Source organism: Schistocerca nitens, chromosome 10 (genome assembly GCF_023898315.1).
Source record: "Schistocerca nitens isolate TAMUIC-IGC-003100 chromosome 10, iqSchNite1.1, whole genome shotgun sequence".
Classification (NCBI taxonomy): Eukaryota; Metazoa; Arthropoda; class Insecta; order Orthoptera; family Acrididae; genus Schistocerca; species Schistocerca nitens.
In genome coordinates this window covers 157467609-157493050 of record NC_064623.1, presented here as the reverse complement: position 1 = coordinate 157493050, position 25442 = coordinate 157467609, and the positions used below count along the sequence as shown (strand labels likewise).

Sequence of the window (25442 nt, the reverse complement as noted above, 5' to 3'; positions counted from 1 at the left end):
TTGGCTTTTTCCATCAATGTATATTTGAAAACACTTTTTCTGCCAGTCAGACATTTTATTTCAGTGGGCTGCTTTTTAAAGAGTTTTGTAGTTGTGTATTGTGCTTCTTTCTGTGCTAAAGTTAGATTCACAAGAGAGAAATGCAAATCATTTTCACTAGTGATGGTTGCGTTCATTTCTGCCTAGCTCTGTAACTCATTTGTCTGGTTATTGCAGGGGATGTGCGGCCCTACCTGGTTGCAAGCATGGTTGTCAGCTCCATATGGGCTGGTGCAGGCTTCTCCCTGTTTGCCGGTACTCTCAGGGTAAGTATTGACATACAGTAATGGCCACTAACCTACTTTCATGATGCAGGTTGTAGTGAACAGTCAGTCAACTGCACTTTCTGAAGCTGTTTACACAACGATGGATTTATTATGTTGTCCAGTTTGAGAAGCTAACTAGCTCCACATAATTCCAGCATTTGCAATGAATAAAAAAGTCGGACTAGTCTCACCAGCTGTACAGATGTAATTAAACTACATCATAATTTATGCAGCTAAACTGATCACATTTACCCTTTTCAAAATTATTGACTTTAGACAGAAAAGCTTTTATCCATAAACCAGCAAAGATTTAGAAACCATGGCTTGTGCAACACACTGCTCACCCTTATCACATCGTGCAAACTGTAGATGCACACCAACAGGTAATCTATATTTCTAAATTTCCTGTATGTAACACAGTGTAGATTGGTGACAACGAATTAAGCATATGGAATAAATTATCAGATATATGACTAGCTTAAACTCTTCTTGAGTGACAAAATCCGCTTCATTGTCCTGAAAGGCACGTGTTCATTGGAGGAAGGGTAATGTCAGGACTGTTTAAGGGAAGTGTGATAGGACCACTCTCGTTCTCCATGTACATAAACAATCTATTGGATAGGGCTGGCAGTGATCTGAGACTTTGCTGATGACACTCTTATGGCTGGGAAAGTGTCATTGTTGAGTGTGTAACATGTTTAAGGCATGGGAGCCTTTGTCAGTGCATATCAGTCTCTTTGTTTTATGTAACTGCACAGTATAAATTAATTTAAATTGTCATTTCTGTAAACAAAATTTAGAAAATCATAAGATATACATTTGGAGTAAGGCTTACATAACTAACCTGTTGTGTGTATGATCCTGTTCAAAAAAAAAGAAAACCTATTTGTAATTTCTTTAATATTTATCTTTTCTAATTGAAATATAGATATTAAAATGTTACAAAATAATTATTCCATTTTATAAAATATGCATAATTTAAAATTGTCATAAAAGTACGAGGGTTGACTGAAAAGTAATGCCTCCACCTTCATAACTCTTCAACAGTTGGCAGCATTGTATGCGGCAGTTACTAGCTTGTTCTGTAGCGTCTTATCTACAGCTCCAGTTGTCGGAAAGCCTTAGCATTGAATGATTGTGCTGTTACCGTGTAAAGTATGGAACCCTGTGCAGACAGTCGGTCAATGTAATTTAAGCAATGTGCAGTCATTGAATTCTTGACAGCAGAAGGTGTCACCCCATAGGAGATCCATCAGAGAATGAAAGCAGTTTATGGTGATTGTATTGATGTGAGTACTGTGCATCATTGGGCAAATAAGTTTAAAGATGTTGAGGCGGGAACATCTGACCTGCATGACAAATAGAGTTGTACATCCTGTGACAGCAACCACCAAGTTTCACAAGCAAAATGTTGATAGATTGATTCAGGACGATCGTCGTATCACTCAGAGCAGGGCCAGCGCAAGACACGTGTGAAACGTGCGACCACACAGGGCGGCACTCTCAACACTCATGTCCAGGAGGGGATTCGAAACCAAACCTCGAAACCTCGGAGGGAGCGGCTTCAAGAACTGTGGCATGGCGCCTCGACTACCTGCCAGCCACCCCTGTTGAACAAGGAGAGGGAGGAGGACTAATTTCTTCCTCACCACTGTGGCATCACCCTCGTGTTTACACCGGAGGAACAGAGAGGGGGAAGCAGTCTGGCGTACACACCAGTATTCTTATGAGTGGAGCACTGCAAGCATTTTACACGCTGAGCAATAACGCACAACTAATTTTGCAGAAGATGAAATCTAATTCGGAAATTCGAATGCAATGTTTGATACTGCAGTTACATGTTAAGCCTGAAGCAATTTTGCTAAGCCCTTCAATGGCAGTTTCTGAGTGTTTTATTCTTCCTGCATTATGTAAAAAGAAACGTTGAACATTACTACAGTAAAATATGTCCAACACCTACAATGGTTAGAAGTATTCTGAATGGGTAAATACGCTGCGAGTAATTACAAGGGATAAAGACATTGCTAATAAACCTGGCATAAGTTGGGATTCAACGTATTTTTGAAAATTTTTGCTATCTGTTTCTGAGTGATAGTCAGACGTTTTGGTTTTTGAGCCATGAAACACTTGCCCCGCCTGCATGAACAACAATTAAACCCTGACCAGCACCTCTGTTTGACAATACTGCTCGCACACTGTCACTTTGCCAACATTTGTTTGCTGTATAATGCGTGTGAATACATGTTTCATCTTAGTAAACTACTGGTCGCTTTGATACTGATGAAAACCTGAGAAAGTATGGTCTTTTAGCAACAATGCCGCCTTGTCCACACAAAACAAAACGTAAATTTTGACACCTCCTAAAACAAAAATACATAGACAGAACATTGCTTCTAAGGGTTTCCTTGCTAGCTTTGAAGCTCATTTCTGTTTGACAAAAGTTGTGCAGTTTTCACAAAGTTCGTATTTCCTTCTATTGTTTGTAATGCCATAGAAATTGCTGCCTGATAATACATTTACCCATATCATCAGTCACATACTTATTGTGAGCTTCTTGCTTCTTCTTCTTGGGCGCTAGTTTAACCATAGCCTCGTTGTACCTAGTCACGTGACCTAGTTCCTGGCACTGCCGCATCACCACTTCGCCTTTCCAGGCAATAGGTATTGTTGCGTTCTCTACAACAAAAACTACAGAATTCATTTCGGTAGTTGGCCGAGGGAGTCAAGATTGCATTTCGTAAGAACAGAAGAATTGGTGCATCTGAATTTATTGCAACTTGGGATGTAATAGGTAAGTGCTTTTCATATAACATACAATTAGTATTGTGCATGCACATTACTCATAAGTTAGAATTTTTCTCCATCAAGATTGCAGAATAGGAAAATTTATTTTTCTTATGATCTGTTACTTCAAAAATTGGCAAGTCGCAAATAAGCACGCGTCGTCCCAATAGCTAGACTCAAAATGGCTCAAATGGCTCTGAGCACTATGGGACTTAACTGCTGAGGTCATCAGTCCCCTAGAACTTAGAACTACCTAAACCTAACTAACCTAAGGATATCACACACATCCATGCCCGAGGCAGGATTTGAACCTGTGACCGTAGCGGTCGAGCAATAGCTACAATGAAAATAAAGTGAAGTGATTACAGCGATGACTAATTTGTTACTCCTTATTCCATAATCAGACACAAAAGAAGTGACACATGGAAATTACGACAGATGTCGAGTGTCAGTTCTTTGAAATGAACAACCGCAATACAGTGAGTTAATATATTTTGACTAGCATTAGTACCCGTCGAGGCCCGGGTGTGTATTTATTGCATTATTATGTTACTCCATCCTCCCCCCATCAACCATGGACCTTGCCGTTGGTGGGGAGGCTTGCGTGTCTCAACAATACAGATAGCCGTACCGTAGGTGCAACCACAACGGAGGGGTATCTGTTGAGAGGCCAGACTAACGTGTGGTTCCTGAAGAGAGGCAGCAGCCTTTTCAGTAGTTGAAGGGGCAACAGTCTGGATGATTGACAGATCTGGCCTTGTAACATTAACCAAAACGTCCTTGCTGTTGTGGTACTGTGAACGGCTGAAAGCAAGGGGAAACTACAGCCGTAATTTTTCCCGAGGGCATGCAGCTTTACTGTATGATTAAATGATGATGGCGTCCTCTTGGGTAAAATATTCCGGAGGTGAAATAGTCCCCCATTCGGATCTCCGGGCGGGGACTACTCAGGAGGACATCGTTATCAGGAGGAAGAAAACTGGCATTCTACGGATCGGAGCGTGAAATGTCAGATCCCTTAATCGGGCAGGTAGGTTAGAAAATTTAAAAAGGGAAATGGATAGGTTAAAGTTCGATATAGTGGGAATTAGTGACGTTCAGTGGCAGGAGAAACAAGACTTCTGGTCAGGTGAATATAGGGTTATAAATACAAAATCCAATAGGGGTAATGCAGGAGTAGGTTTAATAATGAATAAAAAAATAGGAGTGCGGGTAAGCTCCTACAAACAGCATAGTGAACGTATTATAGTGGCCAAGATAGACACGAAGCTCATGCCTACTACAGTAGTACAAGTTTATATGCCAACTAGCTCTGCAGATGATGAAGAAATTGAAGAAATGTATGATGAGATAAAAGAAATTATTCAGGTAGTGAAGGGAGACGAAAATTTAATAGTCATGGGTGATTGGAATTCGACAGTAGGAGAAGGAAGAGAAGGAAACATAGTACGTGAATATGGATTGGGGCTAAGAAATGAAAGAGGAAGCCGTCTGCTAGAATTTTGCACAGAGCATAACTAATCATAGCTAACACTTAGTTCAAGAATCATAAAAGAAGGTTGTATACATGGAAGGATCCTGGAGATACTAAAAGGTATCAGATAGATTATATAACGGTAAGACAGAGATTTAGGAACCAGGTCTTAAATTGTAGGACATTTCCAGGGGCAGATGTGGACTCTGACCACAATCTATTGGTTATGAACTGTAGATTAAAACTGAAGAAATTGCAAAAAGGTGGTAATTTAAGGAGATGGGACCTGGATAAATTGACTAAACCAGAGGTTGTACAGAGTTTCAGGGACAGCATAAGGGAACAATTGACAGGAATGGGGGAAAGAAATACAGTAGAAGAAGAATGGGTAGCATTGAGAAATGAAGTAGTGAAGGCAGCTGAGGATCTAGTAGGTAAAAAGACGAGTGCTAGTAGAAATCATTGGGTAACAGAAGAAATATTGAATTTAATTGATGAAAGGAGAAAATATAAAAATGCAGTAAATGAAGCAGGCAAAAAGGAATACAAACGTCTCAAAAATGAGATCGACAGGAACTGCAAAATGGCTAAGCAGGCATGGCTACAGGACAAATATAAGGATGTAAAGGCTTATCTCACTAGGGGTAAGGTAGATACTGCCTACAGGAAAATTAAAGAGACCTTTGGAGAAAAGAGAACCACTTGTATGAATATCAAGAGCTCAGATGGAAACCCAGTTCTAAGCAAAGAAGGGAAGGCAGAAAGGTGGAAGGAGTATATAGAGGGTCTATACAAGGGCGATGTACTTGAGGACAATATTATGGAAATGGAAGAGGGTGTAGAGGAAGAGGAAATGGAGAAACGATACTGCGTGAAGAGTTTGACAGAGCACTGAAAGACCTGAGTCGAAACAAGGCCCCGGGAGAGGACAACATTCCATTAGAACTACTGACAGCCTTGGGATAGCCAGTCCTGACAAAACTCTAGCATGTGGTGAACAAGATGTATGAGACAGGCAAAATACCCTCAGACTTCAAGAAGAATATAATAATTCCAATCCCAAAAAAAAAAGGTGCTGACAGATGTGAAAATTACCGAACTATCAGTTTAATAAGTCACAGCTGCAAAATACTGACGCGAATTCTTTACAGGCGAATGGAAAAACTGGTAGAAGCCGACCTTGGGGAAGATCAGTTTGGATACCGTAGAAATGTTGGAACACGTGAGGCAATACTGACCTTACGACTTATCTTAGAAGAAAGATTAAGGAAAGGCAAACCTACATTTCTAGCATTTGTAGACTTAGAGAAAGCTTTTGGCAATGTTGACTGGAATACTCTCTTTCAAATTCTGAAGGTGGCAGGGGTAAAATACAGGGAGCAAAAGGCTATTTACAATTTGTACAGAAACCAGATGGCAGTTATAAGAGTCGAGGGGCGTGAAAGGCAAGCAGTGGTTGGGAAGGGAGTAAGACAGGGTTGTAGCCTCTCCCCGATGTTATTCAATCTGTATATTGAGCAGGCAGTAAAGGAAACAAAAGAAAAGTTTGGAGTAGGTATTAAAATCCAGGGAGAAGAAACAAAAACTTTGAGGTTCGCCGATGACATTGCAATTCTGTCAGAGACAGCAAAGGACTTGGAAGAGCAGTTGAATGGAATGGACAGTGTCTTGAAAGGAGGATATAAGATGAACATCAACAAAAGCAAAATGATTATAATGGAATGTAGTCGAATTAAGTCGGGTGATGCTGAGCGAATTAGATTAGGAAATGAGACACTTAAAGTAGTAAAGGAGTTTTGCTATTTGGGGAGCAAAATAACTGATGATGGCCGAAGTAGAGAGGATATAAAATGTAGACTGCCAATGGCAAGGAAAGCATTTCTGAAGAAGAGAAATTTGTTAACATCGAGTATAGATTTAAGTGTCAGGAAGTCGTTTCTGAAAGTATTTGTATGGAGTGTAGCCATGTATGGAAGTGAAACATGGACAATAAATAGTTTGGACAAGAAGAGAAGAGAAACTTTCAAAATGTGGTGCTACAGAAGAATGTTGAAGATTAGGTGGGTAGATCACATAACTAATGAGGAGTTATTGAATAGGATTGGGGAGAAAAGAAGTTTGTGGCAGAACTTGACTAGAAGAAGGGATCGGTTGGTAGGACATGTCCTGAGGCATCAAGGGATCACAAATTTAGCATTGGAGGGCAGTGTGGAGGGTAAAAATCGTAGAGGGAGACCAAGAGATGAATACACTAAGCAGATTCAGAAGGATGTAGGTTGCAGTAGGTACTGGGAGATGAAGGAGCTTGCACAGGATAGAGTAGCATGGAGAGCTGCATCAAACCAGTCTCAGGACTGAAGACCACAACAATAACAACATGTTACTCCATCTCCTTATTCTTCCTCTCTCCATTTTCTTCCGGCTCACTCTTTGACAGATTCACCTGCGTCTGTAATGAAATTTGGCCTGAAATTCAATTTCACGTGGATCAATTCTTATGACTTCATCTCCTGAACAGTGTATCCTACAGTAATATAATTTTCCATTTAGGTGCAGCAGAATATCAGGAAGTTGTCTGCGAAGTGTGTTGCAAATAAAGTTAGTACGCTGACATTAACAGTTAGTTTCAATTAATTGTTCTTTACAGGCTGTATCGAAACATGTTCGATGGTAGAAAAAGACTGTGTGGCAGGTTCTATAGGAAAAGACGGGTGCTGAAGGAAGATGATGATAAGAAGCAAAAGGATGCACTACAACGATATTTCAAGCCAAAGAGAGTGAACTAGCAGCAGCAAGGGTGGAAAAATAGATCCTGAAAGTACAGAAACTAGTGGAACTACTGCAGCTACATCTTCATCTTCAGGACATGACCAGAGAATTGACGAACACAGTACTGTGACCAGCACATACAGTAGCAATGCTGATGGTGGGCCATCCACAACACGTTCAACAGACCTCATCTGGACTCAAGACCTGCTTTGTGATGCAAGCTCCAAGATTGAAACATCAGGCAGAACTGAAATTAAGCAACCCGATTCAAAAAATACCGGAGGAACATCAGCTGAGATACTCACCACCAGAGAAGGGATTGAAGGCGAGCATAAACTGGAAGACACAATTGACTCATATCCCAGAAGATGGTCGGAAATTATTACCGAATACATTCGAATGACTTTGATCATGCAAGGCCCTCCCGAGCGCATTAAGGAAGCTGAAGAATGTCCTAAAAACTCAGACAACCATCGTTTCAGCCCTGTGCACTACAGCTATTCTTTTAAGAATTTAGAAGAAGCAGATAGACATTGGTTGGTGTACTCAGAGAGCACGGGTGCTGTGTTCTGCTTTTGTTGCAAACTTTTTTCGTCATCTACAGTAAAAATTGCAAAGAACAGTATAAGCAGTGGCAGCACCCTGCTTCATATCTTGAAAGTCATAGGAAGTCTACTGAGCATTTGAATTCACATAAAAAGTGGATCGTGAATTCCGAGGAACTGAAAAAGTCACGAACTATCAACTCCCATCATCAAAGGCTTCTGAATACTGAAAGCGATCATTGGAAAAATGTTCTTGAGCACTTAATAGCAATAATTCATTTCCTAGGTTGGCAATGTCTTTCTTTGAGAGGAAGTACAGATACTCTCTTTCAGCCTGACAAATGAAACTTCTTGAAACTCGTTGAATTATTCGGAAAGTTCGACACTGTGATGGTGGAGCACCTGCACAGAACAAAGCAAGGTGAGAACAAGGATCATCATTAGCTTGAAACAGAAACACAGAATGAAATAATTCATCTTATTGGATCATCTATAACCAACAACATTCTATTAATGATGAAATCTGCAAAGTATTGCAGTATAATTCTGGACAGCACACCAGATATTTCAAAAGTTGAGCAGATGACAGTTGTGGTACATTTCGTCCAGGAGACAAGACTCGACGGGGTATATGATGTCTGAATTCGGGAGCATTTTCTTCCAGTGCCCGATTCTTCAAGCTCCACTTTGACGCAGGTAGTACTCAAGTTCTTGGAAGATACAAAAATCCTGATGTGTAATATGTGAGGGCAAGGATACGACAATGGAGCAAACATGAAAGGAAAGAAGTCTGGTCTCCAAAAAAGAATTTCATATATGAACAAGAGAGCATTTTATGTACCGTGTAGCAGTCACTCATTGAATCTTGTTGCAAACGATGCTACTATGTCTTCTAAATATACTGTTTCCATGTTTTCGACAGTGAAAAGCTTGTATGACTTCTTCTCATCCTCTGTTTGATGTTGGGATGTCTTGAAGAAGTATCTGCCTAACCTGTTGCTGAATCCACTGAGCAATACTAGGTGGGAAAGTCGCATTGATGCACTTACTCCCCTGAGGTTTCAAATTGAAGGCGTTTATGATGCACTGGTTCAGATATCAGAAGAATTCAATGGCATGACCGCTCACAAAGCAACATCACTTGTGAATCAAATAAAAAAATTACACCTTTCTCACTTCTCTTGTAATCTGGTACAACATTCTGCTTCACATCAGTGTAGTCAGTAAGACCCTCCAGACCACTGGCATAAATGTTTCTGAGGCCGTGGAAATGCTTGAAAAAACGAAAGCGTATTTTGAGATCTGCAGAACAGAAGAAAAGTTTGTGTCTTTCTCGATGGATTCCAAAGAACTGGCTACAGAATTAGAGCCAGAAGATCTAACGTTACCACAGATAAGTGTTTCCCGGTGATGAAGTAAGAAGCCAATACACTTTACCTATGAAGGAAGGGATGAGATAACAGATGACCCAACAAAACATTACAAGATTGAATTCTACTATTTTCTTTTAGATATAGTAACCACATCTTTGGATGAGAGATTCAATCAACTGAAATCTGATTGTGATTATTTTGATTTTCTCTATGACATTGGCGAGCTGAAGAATGCACCTCCTGACAGCCTGGACACAAAGTGTAGAAACCTTGCAGCCATTTTGCAAGATCATGAGTCAAGCGACATTGATGCACTGGAGTTGAGAGAAGAACTAAAAGTGCTTTCAACATTGTTGAAACCTGGAATAGGTCCAAAAGAGACTCTGAAGTTTATAGCAAGACATAATTTTTGCCCTAATGTTAACATTGCTCTGAGAATTCTCCTAACACTCCCAGTGACAGTTGTGAGTAGAGAGAGGAGTTTCTCAACACTGAAATTGATAAAGACATGCCTCCTATCAATGATGAGCCAAACACATTTGAATGATCTTGGAACAATATCAATTGAGCACGAGCTTGCAGAGGACTTAAATTACATGGATCGTGTGAAAGAGTTTGCACAAGCAAAAGCCAGGAAGGTTCGATTTCTCTAGTATTTTTTTTAATTTTTATACTATGATCAGTGTCTTGGTTATTTACTGTGTTGTTTCTTATTTTGTTCAACATCAAATAGTTATTGTAAATATTATTCTTCAAACCAAATTATCATTAAATTGTAAATATATTTTGTTTTCCGTTGAATACATTATTTGTTCACAACCATTGAAAAATGTTTATTTACGTTAACTGTAGGTTCATACCACATAGGATTAGCCGAGCAGTCTAAGGCACTGCAGTCATGGACTGTGCGGCTGGTCCCAGCGGAGGTTTGAGTCCTCCCTCAGGCATGGGTGTGTTTGTTTGTCCTTAGGATAATTTAGGTTAAGTAGTGTGTAAGCTTATTTCACACACATTTGAACATTTCTGTAAATTCATAAGGTTTATTAAAATTAGCTAGATTTCTTCAATCAGGTTTGACTCCATTTTTGAGCTGGTGTCCAGCAACTGTTTTGTACAAATCTGTAGAGAATGTCACCAATCAGTCGCAATTTTTGTTTTTATTTTCCAGATCTATACACATTTTGGGCACAGTGTGGCTATTCTCAATGTTTTAAGTTATGTTTACATCCATACCTTCATGCTGAATGTAACTGTAAACATGACGTTTTTTAGATGTAAGTACATATTAAAAGCTTTGAGACTGGCCACTCAGTGGCCGAAACCTAGGTAGATCTGAAAAGTAAAAACAAAAATTGCGATTGATTGCTGACATTTACTACAGATTTGTTTAAATAAAATTAGCAGCTTGCACAGAGCGGCACTTGGGCTTGCCCCGGCCCTGACTCAGAGAGAAATTGCAAGCACAATTGGCATTTCACAAGGACATGTGGGTCACATTATTGCTTTGCTTGGCTATTGGAAGATCTGTGCATGATGGGTATCCCGGATGCCGATTCCTGAAATGACAGTGCACAGACTTGAAATTTATCAGGAACTCCTCTCGTGTTATGAGAATGAAGGTGACACCTTTCTCCATTCAGTTGTGACAGGAGACGAAACATGGGTACACCATTATGACCCAGAGACGAAACGACAGTCTATGGAACATCAACACAAAGACTCGCCCCAGAAAAAGAAATTCAAGACGCAGCCCTCAGCTGGAAAAATCATGGCCACAGTGTTCTGGGATGCAGATGGTGTTATCCATGTTGATTGCCTTGATTGTGGAACATCAATAAATTCAGAGCATTACATCACAACACTGTGAACTCTGAAATGATGGCTAACAAGGGTCTGAAAGGAAAAGGGAAATGCTTTCCTGCAGTTGACAGTGCCAAACCACACACTTCAAGTGCAACCATAGCAGAACTTCAGAGACTGAATCATCCTCCATACAGTCCAGACTTAGCACCATCTGACTTCCATCTGTTCCCAATAATGAAAGGTGATCTGCATGGACATCATTATTCTTATGATGAAGACATTGAGAGAACTTTGAGACTGTGGCTGCGGAAACAGAGTGTCGACTTCTTCCATGACGGCTTCAGAAAACTTGTTCATCATTGGCAACAATGTATCCAATTGGCTGGTGATTAGGTGGAAAAGTGAATACTGGTAATTAAAGATCACATTCTAAGTGTTATTTCCACATTTGATTTATTAAAATATTCCCATCCAAACCCAATTACTGAAGGTGGACACATTACTTTTCATTCCACCCTCATACACAAAAGTCTTAGAATCAACTGTGCTAGGAAGCAGAAAAAGTGGCAGTTGGAGGGTTTGTGTAGAAGGCATCCCCTCCAACTTTTCTGCACACTTCCCATGACTTACATCCTCTTCAGACATCTCACTTGCCACCAGTCAGAAGCCTTCTGCTTGCACGTGTTGAGTTGAACTCGGAAAACTGTGCCATCAGGTAATGCCATTTGGTGCATTAAAAGGCACTTCCTTGAAAATGATATGATAACCCAAAATCAGTAGATAGCACATTCCAATAAACATTTTATAATCCTAAGGGCTGCCATACACCAAGAAAATGTGTAGAAAATAACTATGCTAGCCATCTGTTAAATTGTAGAGGTATTTCAGTTTTGATTACTTGAACATTTAAGCATTTCTTAACTTTGTTTGTTAGTTCTATCCTGAGTAAAAAACTGAAAACATAAGTCATCAGTTCCCCATAAGTAACACCAACAAATATGCCAGCACAGATAGTGTAAGCCTGGTGGTTGGTCTGCCTTGTACTAATAAATTTTTGGGAGGAGAGAGGGAAAAGATGATGACAGGAAAGCAAGCAGAATGAGAAACAGCTTTCAGGAGGGGAAAGAACAGGAAACATAATATTTAACACAGTTTATTTCTTTTTGAGTGACTCACTATCTGAGGAATCATTTGCGATGACAACAGTTATTTCAATGAATTTTCCTGGATGCCTTCCTTCAGAAAGTAATTTTATTGCAGGTTATTTGTGTGGCACCTTCCATTGTGACATCATCATTTGCTTCTTCAAGTGAATTCTACACTGCTTTCATTCTCACTGTGGAATTTCTGAATGTGATGTTTCCTTTCACTAGGGCCCACACATTTCCTTTTGAGATGTATTGGCAATGGTAAGTGGGCAGCTTCACAACATCGTGGCCCATTTCTGGTGCTAAGCTCAGCTTCATGTTGATTATGAAGGTGTTTGTGGCTGCTGACTTTCTCCAGCATCTCTACCTGAAGTTGATATACTTTTCTCTTCTAGTCACTATGCAATTTCTTCCTTCTTAGTAACTGAATTTGGCATTTCCACCTTTTTTGTTTGATTCATAAATGGTGTTATCCATGTTAGCCACAAAACCCTCTTATAAACCAGTGTTTAAATAAATCACTACTCATTTCTCCATGATAATCATTGGATTTGCTAGATGTGATTATTACCATTGTACATTTGGTAAAGCCATAGTTGCATAATCCTATCTAACAGTATCATTTGCCGGTTGGCACTTTCAACCTGCCATTGCCCTTTAAATCCTGCCACATGTGCTTCTGCCATGATTCTGACAAGTCAGGTCTCATTGAGTTAAATAATTGGGTATCCATGATTTTCTTTCATGGTGCATGTTTTTCTCAGAAAAGTAGTCCTAGGTGATGCAATGTTGGATCTCTTCATCACAATGTATCTTCCATCACTGCATTTTCTGTAACTTAACTTCAAATATTTCAGACTTCTTCCTCTCAAATGGCTCTTGTTTAAAACATCTGCTACATTTTTCCTTGTAGGATACTCGGCACAATCAAAAAATTCCAATACAATATGATGAACAATGCCTATCTGTAAATTGTCCAAAATCAGTCACAGTTCTGCTTCCACTAATGTATTTTCTCATAGGTTCAAATTCACTTCTTGACCACAGGTTTTCATTGCCTGTGCCTCTGTGAATATTATCTGTACATTTTGTGGTGAAACACCACACACCTTTAATGTTGCAATCTTTCCTAACATTGTTTTTAAGATTGTAAAGAAATTTGTATATGCTGTACACAACTCCCTTCGTTTGGCTCTGTGTGTCTTGAAACTCTATCATCTTTACTTGCAAACAAAAATAGCAATATTACCAAATGAAAATCACTGCCCTCTTCACAAAGTTACATTTCCAAGCAGCGTGCTTACAAATGAATGCTGGGTGATGTGTAGCAACAAAGCTGCATAGCCGTGGCAGCACCAGCATGAATGAAGTGCAGTATTGCTACATAAACTGTTAATGACAAGTGTTCGTTTACTAGCCATTGCTTCTTATGGTGTTACCTTGAAACCAACTGCAGCAGAAGTGACACTGTGGCAACAATGTCTGCTTAGTCATGCATCATAGTGGTCTGTACCAAAGACTTTCTTATTGGCACTTACAAATAGAGGGTAGATGAGAGCTGGAAGAACTGATCTACTCCTATCAGCCGGCACTTCACTGCTTCCTAGTGTAGTATTATTTTACAAGATGCATCAAATAAAGACTTTACTTTTTTTTTAATTTTTGGTGTTGAGCAGAAGTGGAGCACGAGAGTATCATTTTTCGACATAGTCTTCCTGTCAATCAATGCACTTAATATTATCTTACAAGGGATCATCAAACAAAGACCTTAATTTAAAAAATATTGTTGAGCAAAAATGAAGTACAAGTGTATCAATTTTTGACATAGTCTCCCTATCCAGTGTGTAGGGAGTGCACAGATTCACCTGAAGAAAATAATAATAATAATAATAATAATAATAATATTTTGGCCATGTGTGCAACACTCATGTGCTGCCTGCTACGCCTCTTCATCTGAACAAAATTTCTTCACTCTTTCCTCCTGATCACCTGTTTGAGTGGTCTAAACTTATAATAATCACTTGGTGTGAGGTTTGGTGAGTATGATGGTTGGGCAGAGTATCAAAGTGTGGGTCATCAGTTGCTGCAAGCATGTAGTATGAGGATGAACATTGTCATATTGCAAAATGATGTCTATAGTCAGATGTCCATGTCACTTTGGTGTTACTGCAAGCCAAAGATGATAGAATGTGACACACTGTTGGTGTTTCCCCTAACCATGCAGCATTCCAAGGCAATGCCTCAGTCATCAAAAAGAGAGTCAGCAAATCTTCCTTGTGGCAGGCTGTGTCCAAAGCTTCTTGGTTTTGGTGATGAGGAATGGAGCCTTGTTCTCTTTGTTTCAGGTTGGTGTAGTTCATCCAGGTTTTATCTCTTCTAATGATTCTCACAAAGAAGCCAACACTTTCTACTTCCCACAAATGTTGTTCACAGACATTAAAGGGTCACTCTTTCAGTTCTGAAGTGAGATACCATGCTACCATCTCGCAGACACTTTGTAAAACTTAAGCACTTCCTGAATTATTATTTATTTATTATATGGATATACATGTACAATTCACATCAATATTTAAACAATGAAATACAAAAGGGGAATACAAGAGCTATGGTCTCAGTTGATCTTAGTCATGTCAAGAGAGTCTATTCATTCTAATGTTCTTGGAGAGGCATTGATGATATCCTTCAAGTCTTCACTGAAACATCTTTTAGGATATCTTCCTACTATGTTGACAATGATCAGGTACCTAGCTTCACATTCACACAATGGAGTAATCAGAGTCCCCCACTTGTACATGAAGGACTTAAGTTCTTTTATGTTCACATCGGACTCTGTTCAGTTGACATAAGGTTTTTCTAGGCAGTTGTCAGCCCACTATACTTAGAGAGTCTTCAAGGCCATTACAGTGTACGCTGGTTTTGTTTTTCTGTCTCTCTTTCCACCCATCTTCAATCTTCAGTGGTTGGTCCTCATGGGCTATTCAAAATGGTTTCCTTGACCTGAGACACAAGCTGGGTGGACTGAGCACAATTTCCTGGACAGGTAGCCTTGGGGAAAAATCTCTGATTAACCTTTTCCCATTCATGGGTCACTGCTTCTTGTCATCTCAAATGTGGTGGAGCAATGTTACAGAGAGCGGACAGCCAAGATAGAAGAGTTGATCTTCAGGTACCTGTTAATATTCTCATGGAATCATTGAGCTGAACATCTACCTTACTGACACGTATATTCTTGTATCATACTGTTGCACAATATTCAGCCACAAAGTACATGAGATACAAGGCCTCTTCACAGAGCATATCAGCCAGTATCTGGATAAGAGATGTGAGGTGAGTCCTGAACGATACAATGTGATTCTGAGATCCTTAGTGTGAGGGTTCAGGACTTACCTCATATCACTTGCAGAAAAGCTTATAAAAAGATGTGATGTGTTGAGCCATGAATAATGTTCATATCTGTGGCTGTCACATGGTGATTTTCCATTGCAGTGGCTTCAACTTGAGCAATAGACTGGTGTCACATTTCAGTGTGTCTAACTTGGGTGCTGAGTGTCTGTCACAGAAATCATCCCATTTTGAAACTTTGTAATCCACTCATACACTTTCTGCAATAATAGTCATGCAACACCACACTCGGGCTTCATTCGCCAATGGATTTAAATAGTTTTTGTAAATTCACTGTTCAGAAAATGTTTGACAGAACATTATTCTTCCATGGTGCATGTCATGTGCAGCAGACATTTTCAACTGATATTGTGACTGTGTTTCACATGTCTGTAGTACGTTGCCACTTGTAGAGCATTCCTTACATCATTGGTAACAATACTGTCACAATGGTGTGATATGTCAATTTTTAATTACATTTTTACTCATATATTAAATCAGATAAATCTTTGTATTGTATATTCTTTGTATGCAGAATATATCTGGAATGAGATGTTGTGTATCAATTAGTTAGTTGAATCATGGCTATCAGAGTTTGGCAAGCAAAGTGCACATCATTTCAGTAGCGGTGAAGACAGTTGTCATGTTTCGTGTGTGTGTGTGTGTGTGTGTGTGTGTGTGTGTGTGTGTGTGTGTGTGTGTTTGTGTGTCACTTTTGATACATTTCCAAGTATATGATTACAGTACAGGGCAACAGGACACAGGGGTGAAGAGTATTCTCTACATGGTGATTAATTATTGAGGTGGATTTACAGCAGTCTTTGAAAAAGCTGCAGCAGCAAATGATAAGCTATGCAACTCACAATTGCCCCTAGACTCAAGTTACCCTGACTAAAAGAATACAAAATAGTGCTATTTTTGGTGGCAGGGAAATAACAGTAATGTTTCTCTGTGTCACATTATCATTTGACAGAGCTTTCTGTTTACTCATGGTGGAAGTGTAATAAACAAGACTTTTCTTTGCACTGAACAAACTTAGTATGTTTTTCAACTGAACTGTGGACTATAGCATCAAACTTTTCCAAACATCACTCTTGTTCTTATTGAGCACATCTGTGATTGTATACACTGCATCACTTAATTTTCATCTTTCACCCTCCACACAACCTCACAAAACACACAGTGTTAGTGGCTATCTGACCCCGAAATCCCGGCGGGGTCAGGGATTTTCTCTGCCTCGTGATAGCTGGGTGTTGTGTGATGTCCTTAGGTTAGTTAGGTTTAAGTAGTTCTAAGTTCTAGGGGACTGATGACCATAGATGTTAACTCCCATAGTGCTCAGAGCCATTTGAACCATTTTTTGACCCCGACAACTGGTCATTTTCACTTTGTCACTGCTACACTACAGCAACAAGATAACATGCTCATATTGTGTACTCAGTCACAATTAGCCTTACAGCTCTACATGCTTCAGTAAGAGAGAATGGGTCAACAAGCAGGAAGTGCCACTATTCTTAGATTCATCATACTCTCAGGGCTACAGTGGAATGGAAGGAAGCCAGTATGGCACTGATGTAAAATTAGCACCTTGATTTCTACTGTACACTACCCTCAACGTTAGATTCCTACTCACTCCTTTAGTGATCTTTTCTGGGTATGCTTTTGCCTCCGACATTTGTCTCACATAAAGACAGCAAATGTGAAATGAGGGAGATCACGCTCACACAGAGGCACACAGATAATTGTGATTAGCAGTGATACAAAGTACCCTCCGCCATACAATGAACAGTGGCTTGTGGAGTATGTATGTAGATGCAAGCTCTGAACCATTTGACCGAAAACAACTGATGTCGCCAATCACAAAACAACAATTGTAAGTAATAATATGCCCATTCTATTAACAGCAATCAGTGCCTCAATTTTCATAGAGTTGCTCATTACTTTGAGGTGAACTAAATGTTTCTTAGTGAATTTCAAGAGGAATGATTTAATGCATATCATCACTAGTTGGTCATTGGTGTGTTGACTTCATTAGTTGGTGCATGGCTTCCACACTGCATGCCAAAGTTGTATAGCATCTGCAAGTGGTAATCACGTGTGACAGCATCAAGAGAGTTGAAAAAAGTTTCAAGTTCTGCCCTGGGTACATTCTCACTTTCACTGCCCTGCTCTGATTCATCCCCCACCCCACCCCATGTCCTTCCCAATCTCGTGCATATGCCCACACACACATGCACACACACACACACACACACACACACACACACACACACACAAACAAACTGAAAGGCGCAGAACTGTAAAAAAAAATATTCCTTCCAAAAGCAATTCAAAACTACACTGCCTTGCAAACAGAGTGAATCTCCTGGGTGACATAGTCAGATGTCACTGTAACTTCTTACGTTCTGGTATAGAAATGATTAGAGCTGCAGTTATCTGTGACAAACTGGCCATCAGATGCCATTAGTGCTGTTTGTGTTTAGTGTTGTTAGCAGACCTGGTAGGGTATATAAGGGGCATGAAGATCATCAGATGTTGAGTCATCATTTGGAATGAGACAGAGATGCAAACTTGCATGAGACAAAGTAATCACTACCTTATGATGTTTGAATTGGGGATCTCTATTTGGCCAGTTGGTCAAATCGTGCAATATCCTAATTTTTGGGGTATTTGGCTGCGACAGTGTCCCAGTGTTGGACTGCTCAGGAACATGAGGGCTGGCACATTTGTCATAAAGATTCACCATGTCTGACCATTACAAAGTAGGATTACCATATTGTGCACGAAGCACATTGTAGCCCCTCCACATCTCTGCCTGACATCTGAGAACAAGTAATTGACTTGCTGAAACATTTTGTGTTATCACGCACCATTGTCAAAGACTAGGAGCAGCTGGACTAGGGAACGACTGTCTCATTTATAGGCCACCATTATCCGTATTTACTCGAATCTAAGCCGCACTCTTTTTCCGGTTTTTGTAATCCAAAAAACCACCTGCGGCTTAGAATCGAGTGCAAAGTAAGCGGAAGTTCTGAAAAATGTTGGTAGCTGCCGCCACAACTAACTTCTGCCGTCGAATATATGTAGCGCTACACAGGCATGCTTTGCAGGCACAAAGATAAATACTGGCGCCCAAACCTCTGCGTCAGTAAATAAATTTAAAAAAAGGTGGAAGACGAGCCTTTTTTCCTCCGCCCCGAGTTTTGACCACTGCATTTTCATACATTATCCATCGAAGTAAATACAAATTCCGTATTGTTCATCTTCGAATGTTGCAGTGCTTCAATGTACTACGAAAATCCAACTGGCAAGACTGTTAGGGATGTATGTCAAGATGGCCAACTCTAGGCTAGCACATTGGACTCGCATTCGGGAGGACGACGGTTCAATCCCGCGTCCGGCCATCCTGATTTAGGTTTTCCGTGATTTCCCTAAATCGCTCCAGGCAAATGCCGGAATGGTTCCTTTGAAAGAGCACGGCCGACATCCTTCCCTGTCCTTCCCTAATCTGATCAGACCGATGACCTCGCTGTCTGGTCTCCTTCCCCAAAACAACCTCCCCCCCCCCCCCCCAACCAAGTATTGCCAACTCTATGTTCTGAATTTTTTCCCACCTGTGAGAAGAGATAGGTTGCTAATATGAAGTTTTATGCGTTGTGAATCACATGCAGTATTCTCTTCACCATAAGAGTAATATGAATATAAACATTTTGCCACGTATTCTTTCATGTTTGCTGCTATCTCATTTAAATTCTGTCTGCCTAATAAAGTACGAAACTAGAGTGAGACAACAGCAAACGTGGAAGAATATACATATCATGTCATGTTTATATTCCTATTATTCTTATGCGTAATAGTGATACAGTCAGAAATGAAGCACGGCAATTGACTAGATTTTTGAATCTAAGATTACTCTAATTTCTGTGCAGAATGTAATGTACTAAAGAGGCATCTGCAAAGATTTTCAAACGGGGAAAAATGTTCGCTAAACTCTCGTTCAGAACATCTCTAACGCAGTCTATTATTTGGTTCTTGTTGATCATTATCAAAGAAAGCAGCAGTGTAAGTAACAACGAATAGCAGTTTCTTGCCATTGTTTTGCTAATAAGATGATTCCTCTCTCTCTCATTAAAAAAGAAGCGGCAGTAGCGCGCACAAAAGCAAGCCATGCCGCGAGTGGCGACAGGCTGTAAACACTCATTATCAGAATGTGACAAACAATGCATGACACAGTACAGTAATGCATCTTCAGCTTAGAGTGACGTATACACCTATAACAAAGAGAACGGCACTTAACAGATCAAAGAAAAATAAGCAATCAATTCAAACCAGACAAAGCACGTGAAAAAGGAAGGGTACCCATATAAATACGGACGGAGCGCCTGACACATAGCAATGGCTACCTGGTAAAGCTTAACTGCTAAGCTTACGTCTCGAACCAAACTACTGTAGCTGTATCGTCATTCATTCGACCTAAATTGTGTCTCATATTACAATGGACCAACTTTGTTTCGATTTGGAGGTGCGGCCCAAAAACTTTTCTCTCCCCTTGAATTTCGAGTCTCAAATTTCAGGTGCGGCTTAGATTCAGGAATTTTTTTTTTCCTTGATTTCGAGTCTCATTTTTCAGGTGCGGCTTAGATTTGAGTAAATACGGTAATGCCACAACACAGATGGTTGCATTTGGAATGGTGCTGTGACCAGAAAGTGTGCACTGCTGGCGATTGGCATATCACTATATTTTGCAATGAATCTTGGTTCTGCGATACATTGGATGACCTTCATCTGCCAGTATGGTAGTAACCTTTGGAGGTCCCATTCTTCCACTGTTTTGGGGATGCACAGCCTGTGTTACCCCTGGTTTAGTGATGTGGGGATCCATTGGGTATGACTTCAGATAATGACTGGTGGTGTTTGAGGGAACTTCAACAGCACCATGGTACTTCTCAGAAATCTGGCATCCTCCTGTATTACTGTGATGCCATTTTTCAACAGGACAATGCTGGTGCAAGCAGAGCACATGTGTCTATGAACTGCCTGTGTGACATTGAGGTATTCCTTTTATTAGCAAAATCTCCATGGGACCAGCTCGGAGTACATCCCAGTGCCAGGACACTGAGGACCAGTTGCAACAATTGGGAGTCAGCTTGCCTCAGGAGAGAGTATGACAGCTTCATGATGCCATTCTCAACCAAGTTAGCACATACATCCAGACAAGAGGAGCTTCAACATCACATTAATAAATGAGCTTGTACTTCCAAGTTCTTTGTAAATTTGACTTGATTTTTTAATCACCATAATAATATCTCAATCTGTGGCATTTCATTTTGTTTCTTTCTCCACTCCTGAGTGCTTCACTTTACATTAGGCTGTGTATATTGCTTGCATTTCTAATATCTTCCCCAGTTGCTGCAAACTACTTCTACGTCACAGATATCCTGGTTTTTAGAATGGTTCCTTTACAGTGCATTATACAGACCAATAAAAATATATTTTGTTTCCTTTTTTTCTATTATGTAATGTATTGTCGCAGTGTGACTTTGCTATGAACTACCAAACTACGTACACATCTACATCTATGTCTACATTTATACTCTGCAAGGCACTCTAAGGTATGTGGTTGAAGGTACTTTGTGTACCACTGCACATCCCTCTTTTTGTGTTCATCACGAACAGTCTCCAGAATGAACAATTGTTCGTAACTTCTCTGTTAACTTGAATCTCTCTAATTTTATCTTCATTGCCCCTTATGAAGAAGTAATATAGGAGGAAGTGACTCTTACAGAAATGTACACTCTTGGAATTTTACATGTAAACTGCACACACATATCCTCTCTTGCAGCTTCTATCACTGGAGATGGATAAGTATCAATGTGACACATTAGTGCTTACTAAATAAACCTGTGACAAAATGTGCTGCTCTTCTTCGTAACTTATCTATTTCCTGCATCAGTCCTACATGGAACAGATTCCAGACATAAGAGCAGTATTCAAGTATTTGTCAAATTAATTTTGTAAGCCGCCTTCTCCATGGGTGAACTACACTTTCTGAGGCTTTTTACAATGAATCTGTCTAGCATCTGCCTTACTTGCAGTTAGTTTGATGTGGTTGTTCCACTTTAAATCACTCTGTACATATATTCAGGGATATTTAATGTGTGTGATTGTTTCCAATGATTTTTCTGCAGTCACATAATCACACAATAATGGATCTTTCCTTATATTTGTGTGCAACATGCTATGCTATTCATTTATGTTGATGATCAACAGCCATTCCCTGCACCAAGTGTCAATTATCTGTTGGTCTTCCTGCATTTTGCTACGATCTTCTAGTATTCAGATTTCTCTGTATGTAACAGCAAAATCTACAAAATCCTGATGGTACTTCTAACATTACCCACCAGGTCACTTATATTACATTGTGAAGAGTAAAGAACCTATAACAGTTCCTTGGCATACCTTCACAGATACATTTTAGTTTAAAAATGCCACTGTGTTGAAAATGACATGCTGTATTCTGTTTTGGCTAGGAACCACTCAAACCACAGCTGGTCTGATACTCCAGATGCTCATATTTTGGTCATTAGGCAGCAACAATGAAAAGTATCGAACACCTTCTGGCAGTCCAGGAATGTGGCATCATCCTGGTTTCCAGTATTTACTGTCTTTTGGGCTGTGAAGACAGATGGGATGAGCTGAGTTTCACACAATAGACAATACATCCAACAGCCTGCACAGGTCAGCTCAGTGGCTGGAGGATATCAAGGGTACAACCGAATTAGTAGAACATGTTTAGTAAATTACTGTAGTTTTTAAATCAACCTTACAGTTGAGGCCAGCTTTGCCATACCTTACTCTATCTTACCTTACCTTAACTCATGTGCAGGAACGCTCCTCGTGGCTGACTCCGTGGCTGCTGGTGGACAGCGTCTTGATCCTATTGACCACCGTCTTTGGTTCTGTGGGCATCGGTGGGCTCTGTTACTCCGGGCGGTACCAAGTGGCGGCCACTTTTGCCTTCGTCATCAGCTTCACCTTCAGTAAGTAGTGATGCATTCCATCATGACGGGGGGGAGGGGGGGGGGGCACAACAGCAGCCTAGAACACACTCTGAGCTCCAAAACAAGAGAGGAGAGAGAAGAAAGAGGGGGGAGGGGGAGGATGGGGGGGGGTGAGCTTTTTGACCACCTCATCTTCTCTCCCCTTGCCTGAACATCATTTTACTGTGGCTGTTTTTATTTTTACATACAGGGTGTCCATAAATTATTGTTAAAGCCTTGGATTCTAAACAGTAAGCACCAACACACCCCAGTTCACCAAAGAACTGAACTGACATGTATAAAACAGCTTCGTAAGTCTGATTTTTTACAGATGAGCTAAATATTTTATGTTAAATGTGTGAAATCTGTATGGTTCAAGATGCAAAACCATAATTATATTGGTTTTATTAGGTTCTGATTATTCACTGATAGACTAGCAAAAAAGTTTACTAAAGGTTTGAAATTATGTTTAAAGTTTGTTGCAAGGCACTAAGTGCTCTCATTATCAAATACTAGATGAACATAGTCTGGGTAATTTGCACTCCATTTTAAGAAAAGCTTGTGTTCCAAGCATTTCAATATTCACAGTGTCATATCTCCAGAACTATGTATTGTACAATGACATAATTTGGAAGTGCAGTTGGTGGTTCATGTGGAGACTGTCTTCAGAATGTGTTGCAAATAGTTAGTAGTAAGGAAGTAATATATTAAAATATCAGACCTGATTCTGAAGTTGCATTGCATGAACAGCTAAACTGAAGTAAGTGAAGTAAGTCATTATTTTTTGGGGTGCATCAGCTGGAAAAAGATATTAAATTATGTATAAAGTTTATTGGAAGTCACTAAGTGCTATCATTCTCAAATACTGGATGCATCCATATCTATTGAGAGGCCAGATGAACGTGTGGTTCATGAAGAGGGGCTGCAGCCGTTTCATTTGTTGCAGGGGCAACAGTCTGGATGATTGACTGATCTGGCCTTGTAACACAAACCAAAACGGCCTTGCTGTGCTAATATTGTGAATGGCTGAAAGCAAAGAGAAACTACAGCCATAATTTTTCCCGAGGGCATGCAGCTTTACTGTATGGTTAATGATGATGGCGTCCTCTTGGGTAAAATATTCTGGAGGTAAAATAGTGCCCCATTAGGATCCCCGGGCAGGGACTACTCAGGATGATGTCGTTATCAGGAGAAAGAAAACTGGCATTCTACGGATCAGAGCATGGAATGTCAGATCCCTTAATTGGGTAGCTAGGTTAGAAAATTTAAAATGGGAAATGGATAGGTTAAAGTTAGATATAATAGGAATTAGTGAAGTTCAGTGGCAGGAGGGACAAGAATTCTGGTCAGGTGAATACAGGGTTATAAATACAAAATCAAATAGGGGTAATGCATAGTGAACTCATTATTGTGCCAAAGATAGACATGAAGCCCATGCCTACCACAGTAGTACAAATTTATATGCCAACTAGCTCCACAGATGATGAAGAGATTGATGAAATGTATAATGAGATAAAAGAAATTATTCAGATAGTGAAGGGAAATGAAAACTTAGTAGTCATGGGTGATTGGAATTCGATAGTAGGAAAAAGAAGAGAAGGAAACATAGTAGGTGAATATGGAATGGGGGAAGAAATGGAAGAGGAAGCTGCCTAGTAGAATTCTGCACAGAGAATAACTTAATCATAGCTAACACTTGGTTCAAGAATCATGAAAGAAGGTTGTATACATGGAAGAGGCCTGGAGATACTGGAAGGTTTCAGATAGATTATATAATGGTAAGACAGAGATTTAGGAATCAGGTTTTAAATTGTAAGACATTTCCAGGGGCAGATGTGGACCTTGACCACAATTTATTGGTCATGAACTGTAGATTAAAACTGAAGAAACTCAAAAAGTTGGAAATTTCAGGAGATGGGACCTGGATAAACTGATAGATCGAGAGGTTGTAGAGAGTTTCAGGGAAAGCATTAGGGAATGATTGACAGAAATGGGCAAAGAGATACAGTAGAAGAAGAATGGGTAGCATTGAGGGATGAAATAGTGAAGGCAGCAGAGGATCAAGAAGGTAAAAAGATGAGGAGTAGTAGAAATCTTTGCGTAACAGAAGATTTACAGAATTTAATTGATGAAAGGAGAAAATATAAAAATGCAGTAAATGAAGCAGGCAAAAAGGAATTCAAATGTCTTAAAAATGAGATTGTCAGGAAGTGCAAAATGGCTAAGCAGGGATGGCTAGAGGACAAATGTAAGGATGTAGTGGCTTATCTCACTAGGGGTAAGATAGATACTGCCTACAGGAAAATTAAAGAGACCTTTGGAGAAAAGAGAACCACTTGTATGGATATCAAAAGCTCAGATGGAAACCAAGTTCTAAGCAAAGAAGGGAAACCAGAAAGGTGGAAGGAGTATATAGAGGGTCTATATCAGGGTGATGTACTTGAGGACAATATTATGGAAATGGAATAATATGCAGATGAAGATGAAATGGGAGATATGATACTGTGTGAAGAGTTTGACAGAGCACTGAAAGACCTAAGTTGAAACACGGCTCCGGGAGTAGACAACATTGCATTAGAACTGCTGACAGCCTTGGGAGAGCCAGCCCTCACAAAACTCTACCATCTGGTGAGCAAGATGTATGAGACAGGTGAAATACCCTCAGACATCAAGAAGAATATAATAATTCCAATCCCAAAGAAAGCAGGCGTTGGCAGACGTGAAAATTACCAAACTTTCAGTTCTGACTTATTGAAGTCATGGTTGCAGAATACTAATGTGAATTCTTTACAGATGAATGGAAAAGCTAGCAGAAGCCAA

The 25442-nt window shown here is 39.9% G+C and overlaps 1 protein-coding gene across 1 annotated transcript in view; it reads left to right on the top strand.

Moving 5' to 3' along the window:
• The first annotated feature begins 239 nt into the window (after positions 1-239).
• The window catches only part of LOC126210619 (uncharacterized), a 43273-nt gene continuing 18070 nt past the window's right edge, over positions 240-25442 (top strand). Inside the window, exons 1-2 of the mRNA XM_049939912.1 lie at positions 240-305; positions 22469-22622. Of these exons, the coding sequence (XP_049795869.1) occupies positions 246-305; positions 22469-22622 (214 nt within the window). The 5' untranslated portion in view covers positions 240-245. The remainder of the gene's footprint in view (positions 306-22468; positions 22623-25442) is intronic.